Genomic DNA, 16,318 nt, shown 5'->3' with positions numbered 1-16,318 from the left:
GTAAAACATTTACGTGTGCTGTGTTCCATAGCTGTATCTGAGGCAGCTCTTTCTTTCATTCTCTCCAACAAACAGGAGCAGAAACAAACCATTCCTCCGAGATGCTGAAAAATGAGTGGTTAAAAGTCCCAGAAGAAAACAATAAATAAGAAAACACTTTGCTGGTTTCTGACACCACTGTATGAAAAAAAATCAATTATATATATATTAGATACTAAATAAAATGCAAATTCAAGCTATTTTATTTTTACAAAATTTGTTTTGTAAAATCCTGCAACAAGAAATTTCTTAAATTTGAAATGTGCCATATAAAGTTATAAAGAATCGATTAACACACGTTCCTAAATTCACCTAACTCATTTCATAATTTTCACTTTGGTATCATCTACTATTTTCATTCAAGACCATGATGTCAGATTTGTTGTTTATTTCCTTTCAAAGATTAAAAAATTCAGGTGCATGCTAAAAAGCATGACTGTCTGTCCAAGTGGCTCATTTCAATTTTGGAACAAAAATGCCTATTAGAAATACGTTTTTTTCCTCTTTTTGCGAAAATTTAATTTCATGTGTTGTACACTGAAAACCAAAGTGATCCCCTTTCTATATATCCAGCTGTTATGAATTCTAATGGTATGCTATGAGTCTAAATCCTATTCTTTAATTGGTATATTTCAGAAAACTTCAAAATTAACACAGAAAGGGGCTTCCTTATTGTGGTTGTGTATAATTTAACTTTTTAAGAAGCCAGTACCTTTTAGCAGCAGATGAGAGGGTCTCTTTTCTGGCAATTGATACAGAGGAACTATGGCCTGTTTTTCTGCTTCCTGCACTTCCATTGGTTATACAGGACATAGAGATAGCTTCTCGGAGGCCTGGCTGACCTACAAGAAATTTAAGAAGAAGAGATTTTATAGTAGCTTTCAAGGCATCCATGTGACATTCAAATTAAGAACCATAACAGGTGGGGTTGGCTTTCATACAGCATTGTTGCTGGCATTCAAGACAAAGGATGTGTATATTAATCCAAAAATCGCGTTCTGAAATCATTTAAAACTTTAAGAGAAGACCGTAGGAACAAGAACAATTCATATGCAGTGTGTATATGAACACCCTCATGTGGGTGGGTAAGTGGATGGATAGGTAGATAAAGATTTATTGTCAAACATTCACACCAAACCAATAAACATCTAGTTTTTGCAAAGAAATACTGTGTTTTGGTAGTTCAACAATTTGTTTAAGCTAGGAATAAAGTTTATCTGACATGAAACTATTAACCAAAAATATGTTCACATACACATCTGGCTAATGAAACAGCACTTTAACGGCCAAAACTAAGGATGTTTGTACATAGGAGGATTCTTTTGTGGAATTCAAAAATGGAAACAGAAGTGATATTTTAAATTGCAAAGTGGAGTAACTCAAATGGGATGTTACAGTCAAATGGTAAATTATAATACAATACTCTGGCACAGTATCGTCCTAAGCTTCACTTGCCACAGAATTATTTTAGTCGTGATTGCAACAGAAATATAAATTCCTTGTGCAGCAGCATTCTGTTGCTCAAAAAGCTGAGTCATCTTAAATCATCACATTTCCCAGAAGCTCATCTGGTCGGCTCTCTCATCATTATCACCCCTTCATAAAGTGCTTTGTGATAAGAAGTATGAAGGAACCAGAAAGATAGCATGTCATTACTGAAATACAATGTACTTCAAACCATTCCCATTAGGTAAATATTGAAGATACTATATGCAAATAAATGTACATTTAGAGTGGAAAATCCTGTGTAAGGGGAAGGGGCACAACACAACTCTGTTGGGGCTTCCTATGCCTTGTGAACACAAGGTAAGGTAAGGAGCCCAAGGTTGGTAAAGACCACAGCATTTACTGCTACACAAAACTTCTTGTCCCAGGGTGGGGTTCCAGGGCCAAGACAGCTATTTTAGCTATAACTGTCTTGAAGAGGCTTGACTTCTACCAAGTATACAACTGAATTACTCAGGCTGTGGCCTGGGAAGAGGATTTTGGCCAAAAGATCACTGTGTTATTACTTCATAGTGCCATCAGCACACACAAGGCTGTATTACAAGTGAGCTGTAGCAACCATGAGGTATGAAGTCCCAGGCCATTATAAACAGAATGGCACAATACACACCAAGGTACATTGCCAGAAGGTCCTTATAATGGGCAGGGAGGGTAGCATTGTCCATTAAAGTAGCCTGACACTTCCCATCATAAGACCCTGTTTTCAGCTGCTTATAACTAAGGCTACGGTTTAGTCATGGGTATTTTTAGTAAAAGTCACAGACAGGTCATGGGCCGTAAACAAAAGTTCACGGCCTGTGACCTCTCCATGACTTTTACTAAAAATAACAGTGAATAAAACTTGGAGGGGGCAGCTGCCCAGGGCCTCCGTGGGTGTTTGGGGGATGGCAGCCCAGCTGCCTGTGGGGGAGGCGTGGAGCCAGGCAGGGAGTTTGGGTGTGGGAGAGAGCAGGGGGTTGAGACACAGGATAGGGGGAGGCGGGCTCTGGGTGGGGCTTAGCTGGGGGGGCTCCCCGGAAGCAGCGACATCCACCTCCCTCAGCTGCTAGGCGGAGGCATGGCCAGGCAGCTCTGCGCACTGCCTCCGCCTCCAGGCACCACCCCCACAGCTCCTATTGGCTGTGGTTCCCAGCCAATGGCAGCTGCGAAGCCGGCGCTCTGGGCAGAGGCAGCGTGCAGAGGTGCCTGACCATGCCTCCACCTAACAACTGAGCAAGGGGGATGTCGCCGCTTCCAGGGAGCCCCCCAGGTAAGCACTGCCCAGAGCCTCCTCACCCTGGCCAGTGCCCCAATCCCTTGCCCCCTCCCACATGCAAACTCTGCTGCGGAGGGGTGGGGGCAACGGCCCAAGACTGCCCCAGCAGTGGCCAGTGCACCTGGCACAAGCAGGGGCTGTCTGAGTTGCTCCTGAGCCAGGTGCAGCAGGCGCTGCACAAGTCAGGGAAAGTCACGGAATCCATGACTTCCATGACCCCCTGTGACAAACTCGCAGCCTTATTTATAACTTTGTCAAACTTTAATTGTTTGGGCTGAAATTTTCCATGCCGGGTGTCTAGCTCAGAGCGAATTATTTTGGAAAATTATTTTGGTAAGTGCCTGCCCAGAGCTCACCTCACCCCGTCCTGTGCCACAACCCCCTGTCCCCTCCCACACCCAGATTCCGCTGCTGCTGGGTGGGAGCGGGAGGGAAGAGAGAGGTGCGGAGCCAGGTAGGGAGCCTGCCGGCCCCAACGACCCCTCCCACCCAGCACCAGCGGGGGTCCCAGTCCGCGTGCCACCACCCGGCCTCCCCCTCCCCCCCCAGCAGCTGGGCCACCCTCTCCCAGCACCTGCCGAGGCCCCAGGCAACCCCCAAAATGGCTCAGCCATCTCCAAGAATGAAGCTACAGACAAATACATTGTTTTACCCATGCTACAAAACACTGACGACCTTTGCGTGAGATGTTCTAGCATCCCCCTGCTTTGGAGCAGGGACTTGGTCACTGAGAATAAATGAGGAACCAGGGCCACAGACTGGAAGACTGTGGAGATGGGGAATGTGGAAGCTGGAGGCAAGGCTGAGCAAAAAAGATAGACTGGAAGAGCAGTTGGGAGGGAAGAAAGTGGGACTGGCAGGGCAAGCAGACTTGCACTAGGAGTGGTGAAAGATTGGAACTGGTGGGGAGCAGACCAGAACTGATGCAAGAAGTCCATAGTGGGAGACTAGCGCTGGCTAAGCAAAGAGACTGGATGAGAAGCCTGTGGATTATAGTTGGGGACTGGCTAGGATGGAACAAGAACTGGGACAGGGTGGAAGGGGTTAAGCTTGGAGAAAATGAGCAAAACATTCTGTGCACACTAGAACACACTTTCCCCAAAGGCTGGAATGGAACCCAAGATTCCTGAGTCTCACCATTCTTCTACTGTCAGCAAATATCTATGTAACCCTCTGGCAAAGCATCTTATCCCCCCCTTTAGCGCTAGCCCACAGGCAGTGGGTTACAACTTACTACTGCCATCAGTTACTCCATTAGCTCAAGTAGCAGATGTCAGTGAGGCAGATCTAAAGGTTCCAACCGTTCTGACGAACCACATAGGTGTCAATATGATGCCACATGAAGGAATTTCTGTTTTCCAGTTTGTTTTTAAATCTAGGAATTTACACACACAAAACTATTTAAAAATTATTTATTAAGGCATCGAACTGCCTGAGCCATGAGACCCTTCTTTCTTTTCTTGCAATTCATTGTCTCACTCACTACAGACTTTCCAATTTCTGAAACAAATTAGGCAGGTGTCCTACAGACCCTGCCGGATTCATCTCCAAAGCAGGTCCACGCTGTGCTCTGAATGAGGCAGGGATCTTGTGGAAAGCATAGTATATGAATAGAAAGTCTCTAATTACATGATCACAACTTTGCTATGTGGATTATTATGGCCACAGTAGAATCAACACCAGAACCATGGCTTCCCATACTGACATATATCCACCCACCCCAAATTTGTCATAACCGGAGAATTCTTCAGAAGCTCCATCAAACTTGAGGGAACAAGGGTCCCCCAGTACAAGAAGATCTAAGTAATACACCAACATTCGGATTCAAATCCAGAAAAATCTTTTTGGGTTGCAGCACAAAAGCTCAAAGACTCCAGGTTTTTCACCCAAAGATCAAGGACCAGCAAGGTGGAAGGACGCTAACATCCTGAATAAAAGCTCATCAGGGACTCAGCCGAAGAACCCAATGGCTTTTCACTTCCATGGAAAATATGGTCCACTTTGAATTGCAGCCGCACATCCCTTCTCCATAAATGGGGACTAAGACATAATCCTATTTGTGGTTGCAGAAACAGACTTCAGACTATGGACTGATCAATCAATGTCCCAACTAATCAATTTGCCATTTACTCTGCATCATTGCCAGCCTAGATTTGGACATCTAACATTGTCGGTTTTAAGCCATACTTAATAAGATTAAAGACTGCATTGTAATTAGGCTTGGCAGAATTCAATATTTTAAATATAATTTCAGTGGATAATATTGGTTATTTTTAAGCATTTTTTTATTTTCATCAATTTAAATGTTCACATTTTGGGGAAATTATGGGTTTTCACCATTTTTTTATTTTTATCTATTTAAATTTTCACAGTTGTGGGAAATGATGTATGGAACAAGCAATGAAGGGGTCAGTATAATTATTTAATGACAGCAGACATTGAGATTCAAAAAAAATTAAAGCTTTATAACCATTAAAACACAAATTGCTAACATCAGATGTCAAAATATAGAAAATAGATATCCTTAAATCCAAACTAAGTTCTCAAGCAGTATTTTGCTTACTTTGCCTATCTGTAAAGTCTGATTATCATCAATGTATATATTTTTTCACTGATTGTCCATGTATGGTGAAATTGACGTTTACTGACATTTACCATGCCTAATTATATAGCATATGCAAGACAGGCTGAGTTAAGGCTGCACCAGCAACCTTAATTCTGGCATTTCCTGACTTTTGAGCACTTGACTTTGCAACCTTACTCATGTTATTTTAACCTTTTTTGTGTGTAACAGGTTAAGTCTGTCAAGAAAATGTGTGATTTAACAAATATGTGAGCAGGCTGGGGATGGGGAAACATTAATTGGCAGGCTGCTCCAAATGTACAGAGTACTACTGAAAGCTGACAGAAAGTCAGGTCAAGAGGACAAAAGCAGTCAGGAAAAAACCTGGGCACAGTAGAAGAGGGGAAGAAGTAGAAGATGATGAGGAAAGAGATCGATGATGAGGAAAGAGATACAAATCATTTTGATTTTTCTTTTTTTCCCCCCTCCACTCTCCCAGCCCATTGTTACCCCCCCCACCCCCCAAAATCAAACAAACATAATTCTTCTCAGTTAGCCACACTCTACAGACTACTTTTGTGGACATATTTTATTTCATTTTTTAAAATAAAGATTCTAATTTCAAAATTCAACATATTTTTAAAATACCTCAAACATGTTTTCATAACACAGATACCAGGAAAGCCATAAACCAGTATGAGCTGGAAAAAATATCTTGAGTAATACTGGCATATAAATGTGCTTGTTTTATTTTCAATGACTAAGTAAATCATCTTCTACAAGAAGGTACAATATGTCAAAGCTCCTGATTTGCTCTTGAACTGTAGGTGACCCTTCTCTGTCTTTCTGTATGTGGTAATAGATCAGTACATCTCAGGTAGCCATTGAGGCAATTATGCAGAAATGGGAATGGGAGATATAAGTATAACAACTCTGAATTCTCTGACAGACACAAAAGATTCAGTGGACAAGCTGTGTGTAAAGTGCACACAGAAACAGTGTTTCAGATCAGAAACATCTGATATAGGCACATAATCAGATGGAAAACATGTACAACCTTCTCCTCCACAGGGAGAGAATACTAATGGGAATACTGGGCTCATGACATTACATCTACAAGGAACTGTCTATACTAAGATAAAATGTCTCAGGCTCTTACGCTGAATAATAAAACCTTATCCATGAATAAAATCTGAGATCAATTATATCCAGCTCTTTTCTAGCTACACTATGCTCTTGACCATACGACACTGGCAGCAGTAAAAGGGTTGATTCTCATCTATACAGTAGATTGTGGTGACTTGTTTTTAAATGAAAGGACTTCCTTTTAAATTATTATTTTAATAATGACCACAAACATGCTAGGGTGATTCACAGAACACTTACTGACTTGAGATTTAAGTTAGTCCAGACAGGGACTTGCATTAATTTAATTAAATCAATTTAAAAACTGATTTTAGTAAAACTGGAGCAGCTATTGTTTGTAAAACTAGCCTCAAAGAAATAAGGAATTCAGAAGTGATATAAGAAATACTTGGACACATTCCAAATAGTCATCAAAATATCAAGTTCTAGGGGGCAATTATGTGTGTTGCACAGGCTGCAGTAAAAGAGGTTGTGTAATTTAGTTTCAGCTAAGTTTGTAACTCCCAAATTTTGTCCATTTTAAATCGCGACATTTGAATAAAAAAAGTGAATTTCAGTTTGATTCCAGAATGAAGGCATCTTCACCATAAAACTAGCCTGTCTTTACTAAAGAAAAGTGTACTTTAGAATTTCTTGAGGAAAAATGGGTAAATTTTCAGTTTGTAAGAAAATGTTAAAACTCCGCAATTTCCAAGTAGCTTTGCACAATGTTACAAATATTTTACACTCCTCTACTTCGACATTCATTAATATCGGACTTCTGTTCTTTTTTTAAAGGTGAACTAAAAGAGGCTCAGGATTTTTTTTTTATTAGGATCCCAAATAATTTAAAAAAAATCTAATCTAAAAAATGAAAATACATTTACATTTTAAAATAAAACTCATGGGGTTAATTCCTAACCCATTTGCAGACCTTGAGTATTGGACTTTATGAATTAGCTCTCCATGATCAGAGGTTGGGATTAGAATGTTTCTGACTCTAGCTGCAGAATTCCAGTGGAGCCAATTCCCTGGTCCACAGCCCTAGAGCTTCAATGATGGCTAGTGAATATCTATACTCATCATAAGGCTCCAAATTACATTCATACCCTTAGAAACTTTCTGTCTCCCACTGTAAAAATATCCTTTCATAACAGCCTTAACAGGCTTAATTTCAAAGGAGAGTGTTATAATGAAGTTGCAGTGAAAACACAAATTCAGGATGGAATTCAATAGGCTAAAACAATGAAGTTCTCAGCATTCAAATTGCATGTCTGCCAATATCACATTATATGTCAATTACTAACATAAACAGTCTGTAATTTTTCAGTCTGAATAGCACTCAGCTTTATCTTTTGGCTCGGAACAAGAGCCGGATGCAAGCTGAATGTAAAATGAGATCCAGTGTGTGGTGGCCAGGATTAAAGCCAAACTGTGAGATCAAAGTAGTAAAAATGTCTTTCATGGATAATGAATTCCATCTCTATTCTGATAATTTTCATAGAATAATAATATCTGCTGAGTTCAAAAGAGACCTTTCATTAAAATCTGTCAAGTATACAAGTGTGTGAATGAAAGATAAGATTAGACAGACCACCACCATAAACCTGAAATCTGTTTCCCTCCCTTTCTCCCATACCAACAGAATCAGAAAAAAAGGAGATAGATTTTATTAGCTAAATTGAGGAGAAATGCAGGCAAATGACATTTAAGTGACAGCAGTAACTTTTGAAAATGTGTGTCTTGTGATAAAACGATAGCTTTTAGTTCCAACTGTATGTCTCAGGATTTTAGAATTGCAGGCCTGTTACGTTCCCCAAAATGGTTCTAATTTGTTTATTATGACCTTCAGTCACTTGTGTGACTTGGAATAAAGGTTTGATGAATTTAAGACTACTTGATAGATACATATATTCTGAGACAATGGCACACTGCTTTTTTCACTTAAAACCACACACACACACACAGGTAACACACCTTTACTATTAGCCTAAATTATTTTTCCTGATAAATACAGCTGCAAGTGCATATATCTAATAATTAGATAACTGATATTCATATGAGATGTAAAAATAAGCTCTTCAGAAAGAAGATTAAATGTTCATTAATTCCCATTAGTCTTCAAAAGAATGTAAAGTAAAGGGAAGGAGGAAAAGAAGAGAGACCAAAATAATTACAAGTATGAGTAGAGTAAGAAAGCAAAAAGGGGTTAAAGGAGATGGAAAATTGGAAGGAGAGAGGAGAACAGAAAAATGAAAAAGGAAGTAATAAAGAAGAAAGACACTTAACATAAAAAGAGCACATGACATAATAACCAGTGCATGGGAAAGTCATTAAGATTTGAAGCGTGTTAAAATGTATGTAACATGAGCATACAGCCCACAGGCTTCAACAGGACTACTCCCATGAGTAAAGTGATATACATGCAAGCTTGCAGTTGTTGGCCTTGATAAGGCAGATACAACTCTGCGACTGCTTAAATGATGCCCCTCCTCATACCCTCCTCTCTATGGAAATTCATGGCTAACAGCAACTTCCAACCGTCAGAGTAGGTCTTGAATTTGTAGTTGTGTTTTAACACCTATTAATCCAGCAACTGTAAATCGTGTCCTGTAGCGTCTACACTAGAATTTACAATTCTGTTAATTAGCATGTGTTAAGCATGACTAAAAATTCAAGTGCAAGCATATCTTAAGTTTTTTTTCCACAAAGTTTACTATTTTCCCTTAAAGTCAGCATTTTTAAATTAAAAAAAAAAAAAAAACCAACATTTTTGGCCAGCCTACTTTTCATTTTAATATTACTGAAATGAAACAAGAGTTAAGATCAGGTGAAAACCAACATCTTAAATCTTCTGCTCAAATTATTGCAATGAAATAGGATTTTGCTTTAGGTTTTGTGTGTATTTGGGGTATGTACACACTACTGCATACCAAAACAAAACAAGTAGGAACTCTTCAGACTCATATCACCAAAAGTCCACTAAAGAAAAAACTTGCATTGTCACACAAAGTGCCACTGGCTTGTCCTAGACACCTCTGTGCAAAGTGTAACATATGCCTTTTCCATTGCTGGCCTGTACTCTCACACATCTTCTGACAACCAACCCCTCTCTGTGGCATTTCTATTTCTCTCCATTAACTGAGCTTGTGTAGGAGCCAGTTGCTATATATTTATGTTCTTGCATTCTCCTATTTTTTGCATCATGTTCTGTCTGGAGATTCAAAGTGTGCAAAATCTCATTTTTGCCTCTAGTCAAAAAGAGGGCATGATAAGAGAAAAAAATTGTCTATACTTTCAACTGGATAGCAACTTCTTGGAACAGGAAGCACATGCATCTTGGCCGTCATTAGTGTGATTACCCTGAGCTACTTTACTAGTGCCATTGTGTGTCATGGACTTGTCTTCACACACACTGCCTACAAGCTGCATTCTCATGTTACATACATTTTGACACCCCAAAAGCATCCCAGGCACCAACCGTGATAGAATCTGTCTTGCTGGCAACCACAAGTACCAAATGACTGTATGCTTTCCCTTTCCTCCAGTGTTGAGGTAATCTTTGTTTGGCAGATACTATAAGCGTCAACTGCTGCAATCAAGTAACGAGGCATGTGGCACCAACACTTCAAGGCTGTCAAAAGGAAAGAACTTCCCACAAAAGAGATGGCACTTACAGAACTACTGAAGCTGCCTATCAACCCCCTCCCACCCCCCAAGATTACTGAACACCCATGCCCTAGTTCAGTAGCTCAACACATATGAGGGCGGGAATAGTGTCATCTAAACGCATAATCATAAAAAAGTAAATGATCAGTTTACCAGCAACAAGTAAACTGCTATAAAACATAAGCATTAAGATTATCTCAGAAGGGAGCGTCTGTGTGTTAACCTACAGGGATGCTTGTGTATGGGCAGAGGCTAGGACAGCACCACTAATTCTTCTCTGAACTAGAACAACTTCAATAATATTTAATACCTTCCTTGGATTTATTAGCCTTTCCTATCGCTTTGCATACTTGTGCATAGTTTGTGTAGAGACAGAGAGGCATTATAACAACCTTCTTCCATGTTCATTTTGAAAGGACTTCCTGTATCTATGAGAGCTTCTTGGTGGAAGATACAGAGGCAGAAATATCTTCCTTTTGCTTTGTCAGTTGCCCACTAACAGACAAGTGCTGATATCCTTGTCCTCTCCAAATGGAGATACTTCTCTCACACGGTAGTCCCTGAACCTTACACCTTCCTAGGATGACTATTAAAAACTTGCCCTCTGGCTTAATTCAATCATAAGATAGGAAGAACTGAAGACAAAAAATGAACACCATATAGCTCACATCTCAGCTGCCACCTCCCACCACCCACCTTGAGGATCTCACTGCTCTTGAGAGAGCAATAGACAGACAAAACAGTCCCTACCGAATTAACTCACTTATGGATGCCCCTGTGCTATTTCTATAGAAATCTATTCACTTATTGGGAAGGTTTCCACTGAAACAATATAACAATAAGCATATGATGAAAAGTACAGACAAGAATAATATCACAAATACCAGGATATTAGTAAAGGTCCTAGCTTTTGCTGATTCAGATGCTAGTCAAGAAGAAATAGGGGGATAAGAAAGGTAAAACAAAATTAGTTCAGTCCAAAGAGATATCCAGCATGAACAAACCATACTGAAGCAGTTTGCCAGAAGCCCTAGCGATCCTCTCTCTCTCAACGAATTTGGATATCATCTGCTTGAATGGGGGTGGAGAAGTGTGAATACCAAAAAGTATCATTTACGTTTGCCCCTTTCAACTTGATTTAGTCAGTTCACAACACTCATTTTCACATTGTGGAAAGCACCCCTCTGAAGGCAACTGCTGAGCTACTTAAGGGAAATTTGTAGAGGTTTTGGAAGATATGTCTCAGCAGCAAGTACAAAAGAATGTCCAGTGCAAAAGCAGATCAGATACTGAGTGACTTTTATAAAGTAAATTTTTGGAGGGTTTTCGGAAGATTAGCCTTACTTGTATCGTTTTATTACACAACCGGAAAATAAGTCAACTGCTGTACTGAAAGAAATATTTAAAATAGAAATCACTAATATTTTATTTGTGTACAATCATATTTTGGAATGTTTGTTCCAAATATTATATTTTACGGCTCAACTAAACTAAACCAAAGCTATTCCTGAAGTCTAAAATACCGGTGGCAATACGTCACTAAACGTCTCTTTTCTGCCACTCTATAATGTCCTATACATCAAGATAAAAATATCCAGTCATCAATAGTGAAACTAATGCAACAGTTGCAATGCTTTTTACTTGTGGCTCTGTTAGGTGTTTCAACACAAAGGGGCCATTTCCTCCATAAAAATAGCAGCAATGAGTTATAATTCATTAATATTAGATATTGTACATTGTGTATACATAGTTAAACACAATTTTTAAATTATACCTCGACCTTTCTTTCACTATTTCTGTAACTGTGAATGAACAGGTGTAAACAACCTCCCAAGGCACAAGTTAGAATTAGAGTATTCCTATGTTACCAGACAGCCACCAAGATTCAGAAGCCTTTCACTGAAGAGGTTTAATTGGTTACAACTGCAAGTAGCAGAGGCCTTACTGATTTTTTCATTGAGTGAAATTCACCCAGCCCAGAGGACTGTTCATGGACATACATCCTTCTTAAGACCTTAGTATATGGCTAAATTAGGGCAGAAGCAGTAAATCTGGAGTTATGGGCACCCTACACTGTGCAAAATTTCACAATTACTGAGTAAAATATTCCCAGACATTTCCCCAGGAAAAAAGTCCATCTGCTGTCTTGGTAGACAGAATGGAGACTGAAAGTGAGACCATTCCAAAGGGAACAATGGTAGTGCCAAAATGTATCTGCCTATCTATAAAAGGGAGAAAATCAGCTGTTGGTATGTATACAAGCACACGCACACCCCTTTTTAGCACTCATTTGACTCGAAGTCTGGAAGCATACTATTCAAAGTATTCGCATAAAACAGAAACCTTCCAAATGACTTTGGATTTTAGTGTTAAATGTGTCTGAACATAAAAAAAAATCTGAATCCCAGATCTAGTAAACTGAATGTGTTTTCAAGTAGTGAATCTGTAAGCACTGAAGATCTTGGGATCCAGTGCCTATCTTGTTTTATTTCCTTTCAGTTTCCCCTCTTCATGTTACTCAGCTTTCCCCAATTATGTCTCTTTGGGGATCTACAGGATTAGAGGAAAGTTTGTGTCATTAAAAACTGCCATTCTGTGGCAAAAACTAATTATGACTTAAGATTCCAAATAGAGAGACTGTGAGCTCTTTGAGGCAGTGACAGTGACTCAGTATATTTATGGATAGTTCCTAGCACATTGTGGGCACTACCATATAAAAATAAGAAACAATAATACAATTAATAATAGTATAATACTTCAATGCTACTATATACATAAATGTTATATAATATGCACTTATGCAGATATATAGTAGCAAAGTTAAAAGCTTTTATGGTGTATTCTCTTTCCCCCACTAAAATGAGTGAAATTTAGATCAGCAATAGTAAAAATCATTGTTAAAGCTAAATACCGGAGGAATGGAGCTATATGAAGACATTTAAACAACTCTGATTAAAAAACACTATTGGTTAAAATGTTCAAATCCAGGCACAAAAATCCATTTATAACTCTGATTTTCAGAGGTAAAGAGAAGCTACTTCAGACACTGACTACAGTGAAATTTGTAGATGCTCATTAGTTTGGACATTTGTCCACTAATTTATTTATATACAACCAAAGATAAGCATGACTCAGAGCAATAGTGTGTATCTGAAAACTTTTAAGTCTAGCATTTGAATAATGTTTTTGTTTGTTCCCTTATTTTAGTAAAACATTCAAGTCAATGACTGAAATGCTCTTTAACACACGCTTTTTGCTGTATATTTTTTTTTTTTAGTGGTAGTATGCAAAGAGTCAGACAGATATGGACAGTTTTAGGAATTGTTTGAGGCATGGGAGATTGTATTTTTCTTTCCAGTGCTATTGAGTTACATTTTTCAGTACATGGAGTGTCTCTCTGTACAGACACATATCTTCTGTAAGTAGTTAAAGTAATATACCTAAAATTTCTAAAAATCAGATACAATCATTTCTGTGATCTAGACAATACCAGGTGCTCTGTATGGGAAAAGGACTGGGTCAGGTGTTTTAGGACCAAAAGATTGCATGTTAAAAAACACATATTTAAATTTAAGCCTTTCCTTTTTTCCTTAAGTGACCTGGGATGAAATCTTGACCCCGCTGAAATTAAGGGGAGTTTTATCATTGACTTCAATAGGCACAGAATTTCACCCCTGACTTTCAGAGGTGCTGGGCACCTACAGCTTCATCTGATTTAAGTGGAGGCCATGGATACCTAGCACCTCCAAAATCAAGCCACTTATGTAAGTGCCTAAACAGAAACTAGGCACTTTAACCATCCAAGTATGAAAATTATGGCCCCAAGTGTGTACATTCTGTCCATGATTTTACACTTGAAAGCATCACTTTTCTGCAAAAATGAGTACTTTGCAACACAGACTTACTATGCTTTTTGCAAATACTTGCTAGTACTTTGTTTATTCAAAATGTTAGACAAGTAAGTTTGAATCCTGATGAGGCATGATAAATGTCAGATAAAGAAAGCTGAATTTATAAGCACAGATAATGACTGTCTACCATTTAGCAAATAAGACAGAATAGCAGGATTCAGAGTCAATGCCAATTAAGTGTCAACACTTCCTTCCATCTGGCATGGGGACATGAAAAAAAAACAATTACAATAATTAGATCTCTATGCTGTTCTATATCTAAAACGATTACAAAAATCAGTATTTTTCAACTTTCATATTTTGAACATATAAAATGTATGTATAATAAACATACACATGCCCTGATTCACCACTATCTTACTCCAATTTATTGGTGTGACAGCACTGATTTCAAAACTAGAGTAACAGTGGAGAATCAAGGATGTATAATTCAGTTAAAGGCAAATAACTGGGGCAGTTTGATGGGAATACACACAATTATACTCACTCCTCTAATTCTGAGAATTGGAAGACCCTTAAAATGGATTTGAATCATCTCTGCTAACTTTTTATTGTAGTTGTAGTTCTTAAATATTGTGCAAATTAGCACAAAATATGTCTATTTTCTTTTATCCCAATTTTTTAATAAAACATATATACATAGTACATGAAGAAAGTAGATGTAAAAATGTTAATGAATGGAAGCCCAAACATTTGATAGTAGTGGTCACATGGCAATTTGCAAGGAGCATAAGGGTGGTGAAAAATTTCTGTGTAAATGTACATATTCTATTTTTTTTAAAGTACACCCCTCTATAATATTTCCTTCATCTTGCCTTTTCCTTGATAAACAGAAAGTAGAATTCATTTTTTTAGTTAACCTCCAGTAAGAGTCTTCAGTTGACCATCTTTGTTCTCACCTTGAAGTTAACAAGAAGAACCTGGCTGTGGGATTAGAGATTCACCAGTCTGCATCCAGACCTCAGGATGCAGGTTAAACAATCCTGATGTAAAGTATACTATTGTCTAAGTAGAAAGTGGTCTTTTTACAAGGAGTAAGGTGGAGTTCACGGAAGATCTCATATAAATGTAAACACAGTAGAACCTCGGAGTTACGAACTGACCAGTCAACCACACATCTCATTTGGAACCGGAAGTACACAATCTGGCAGCAAAAGAGACCAAAAAAAAAAAAAGGGGCAAATACAGCACAGTACTGTGTTAAATGTAAATATAAAAAAATAAAGGGAAAGAAGCATTTTTCTTCTACATAGTAAAATTTCAAAGCTGTATTAGTGAACATTCAGTTGTGTAAACTTTTGAAAGAACAACCATAATGTTTTGTTCAGAGTTACAAACATTTCAGAGTTACGAACAACCTCCACTCTCAAGGTGTTCTTAACTCTGATGTTCTACGGTAAAGGGCAAAAAGACAATCTCAGCTTTCAGATTTTTATCCTATCAAAAAAGACCTTGGTGAAAAATACCTGAAAGTCAATTTATTGACACCTGCTTTCATGCTTAAGATAGCAAACAAATCCAATGAGAAAATTCCAAGTGTTAACATTCCAATATGAAAAGCTAGAATCTGTCAAATTCATTCCAATCCACAATATGCATCATTACCTTTACTTGGTGCTGACTTTCTCACAGAGGCCACGTGGTCTTCAGAGATCGCAAGACGTCTCAAAACATCAGCCAATGCTGCTTTTAGCACAGTGATTTCATCTTCTTGTTGCTGCACTCTCAGTTCGAGAGCTGAAAGACGGTCTTGGACATCGGATGTGCTTGCAGCAGAGATGCTATCATCTAGTTGGGGATAGGGGGAGAAAGGAGGAGGGAATTCAATTGTTTTTTTCAAAAACTACTAAAAAGAAAAGAGTTATAAAAACATACAGTGCAATCTTGTTTATCAAAAATGTTTGGGGGATACTGAAGATGTTTGGATAAAGATGATAACGGATAAGTACGGGATCATAAGCATAACCAACATAAGGAGAAGATTAAGGCCCTTAAACATTGAAGCTTACACAGGATGTTTGGAAACTGAACTTGTACTGTAATGGGAACAAGACACATGCTAAACAGGACAAGGCTATATTTTCAAATGTAATACAAAATAAAATATATGCAAACATTTTGAAGTGTATTCTACTACAACTTTTAAAGAAGCATCCTCAGCATCCTTCGCTTTAAAGCATGAGATAATTAAAAATCAATTTAAAAATACACAACTCACCAAGACCAAATTTAATGAAGTGACAACTCCAA

At 38.4% G+C, this 16,318-nt stretch overlaps 1 protein-coding gene across 4 annotated transcripts in view; it reads right to left on the bottom strand.

The window, feature by feature from the left end:
* Positions 1-16,318, bottom strand: part of EML4 (EMAP like 4) — a 254,826-nt gene that overhangs the window by 100,872 nt on the left and 137,636 nt on the right. For 3 of the 4 annotated variants that reach the window (XM_077813843.1, XM_077813841.1, XM_077813842.1), the window contains exons 2-3: positions 15,674-15,856; positions 752-881 (exon numbers count right to left, since the gene is read on the bottom strand). In XM_077813843.1, the coding sequence (XP_077669969.1) occupies positions 752-881; positions 15,674-15,856 (313 nt within the window). Of the gene's footprint in view, positions 1-13; positions 105-751; positions 882-15,673; positions 15,857-16,318 lie in introns of those variants that run through there. The other variant, XM_077813844.1, reaches the window with a different exon arrangement.

This window comes from Eretmochelys imbricata, chromosome 3 (assembly GCF_965152235.1).
Source record: "Eretmochelys imbricata isolate rEreImb1 chromosome 3, rEreImb1.hap1, whole genome shotgun sequence".
NCBI classification, from domain to species: Eukaryota; Metazoa; Chordata; order Testudines; family Cheloniidae; genus Eretmochelys; species Eretmochelys imbricata.
The sequence above is the reverse complement of the archived record's forward strand: the minus strand, read 5'-3'. Positions and strand labels throughout refer to the sequence as shown.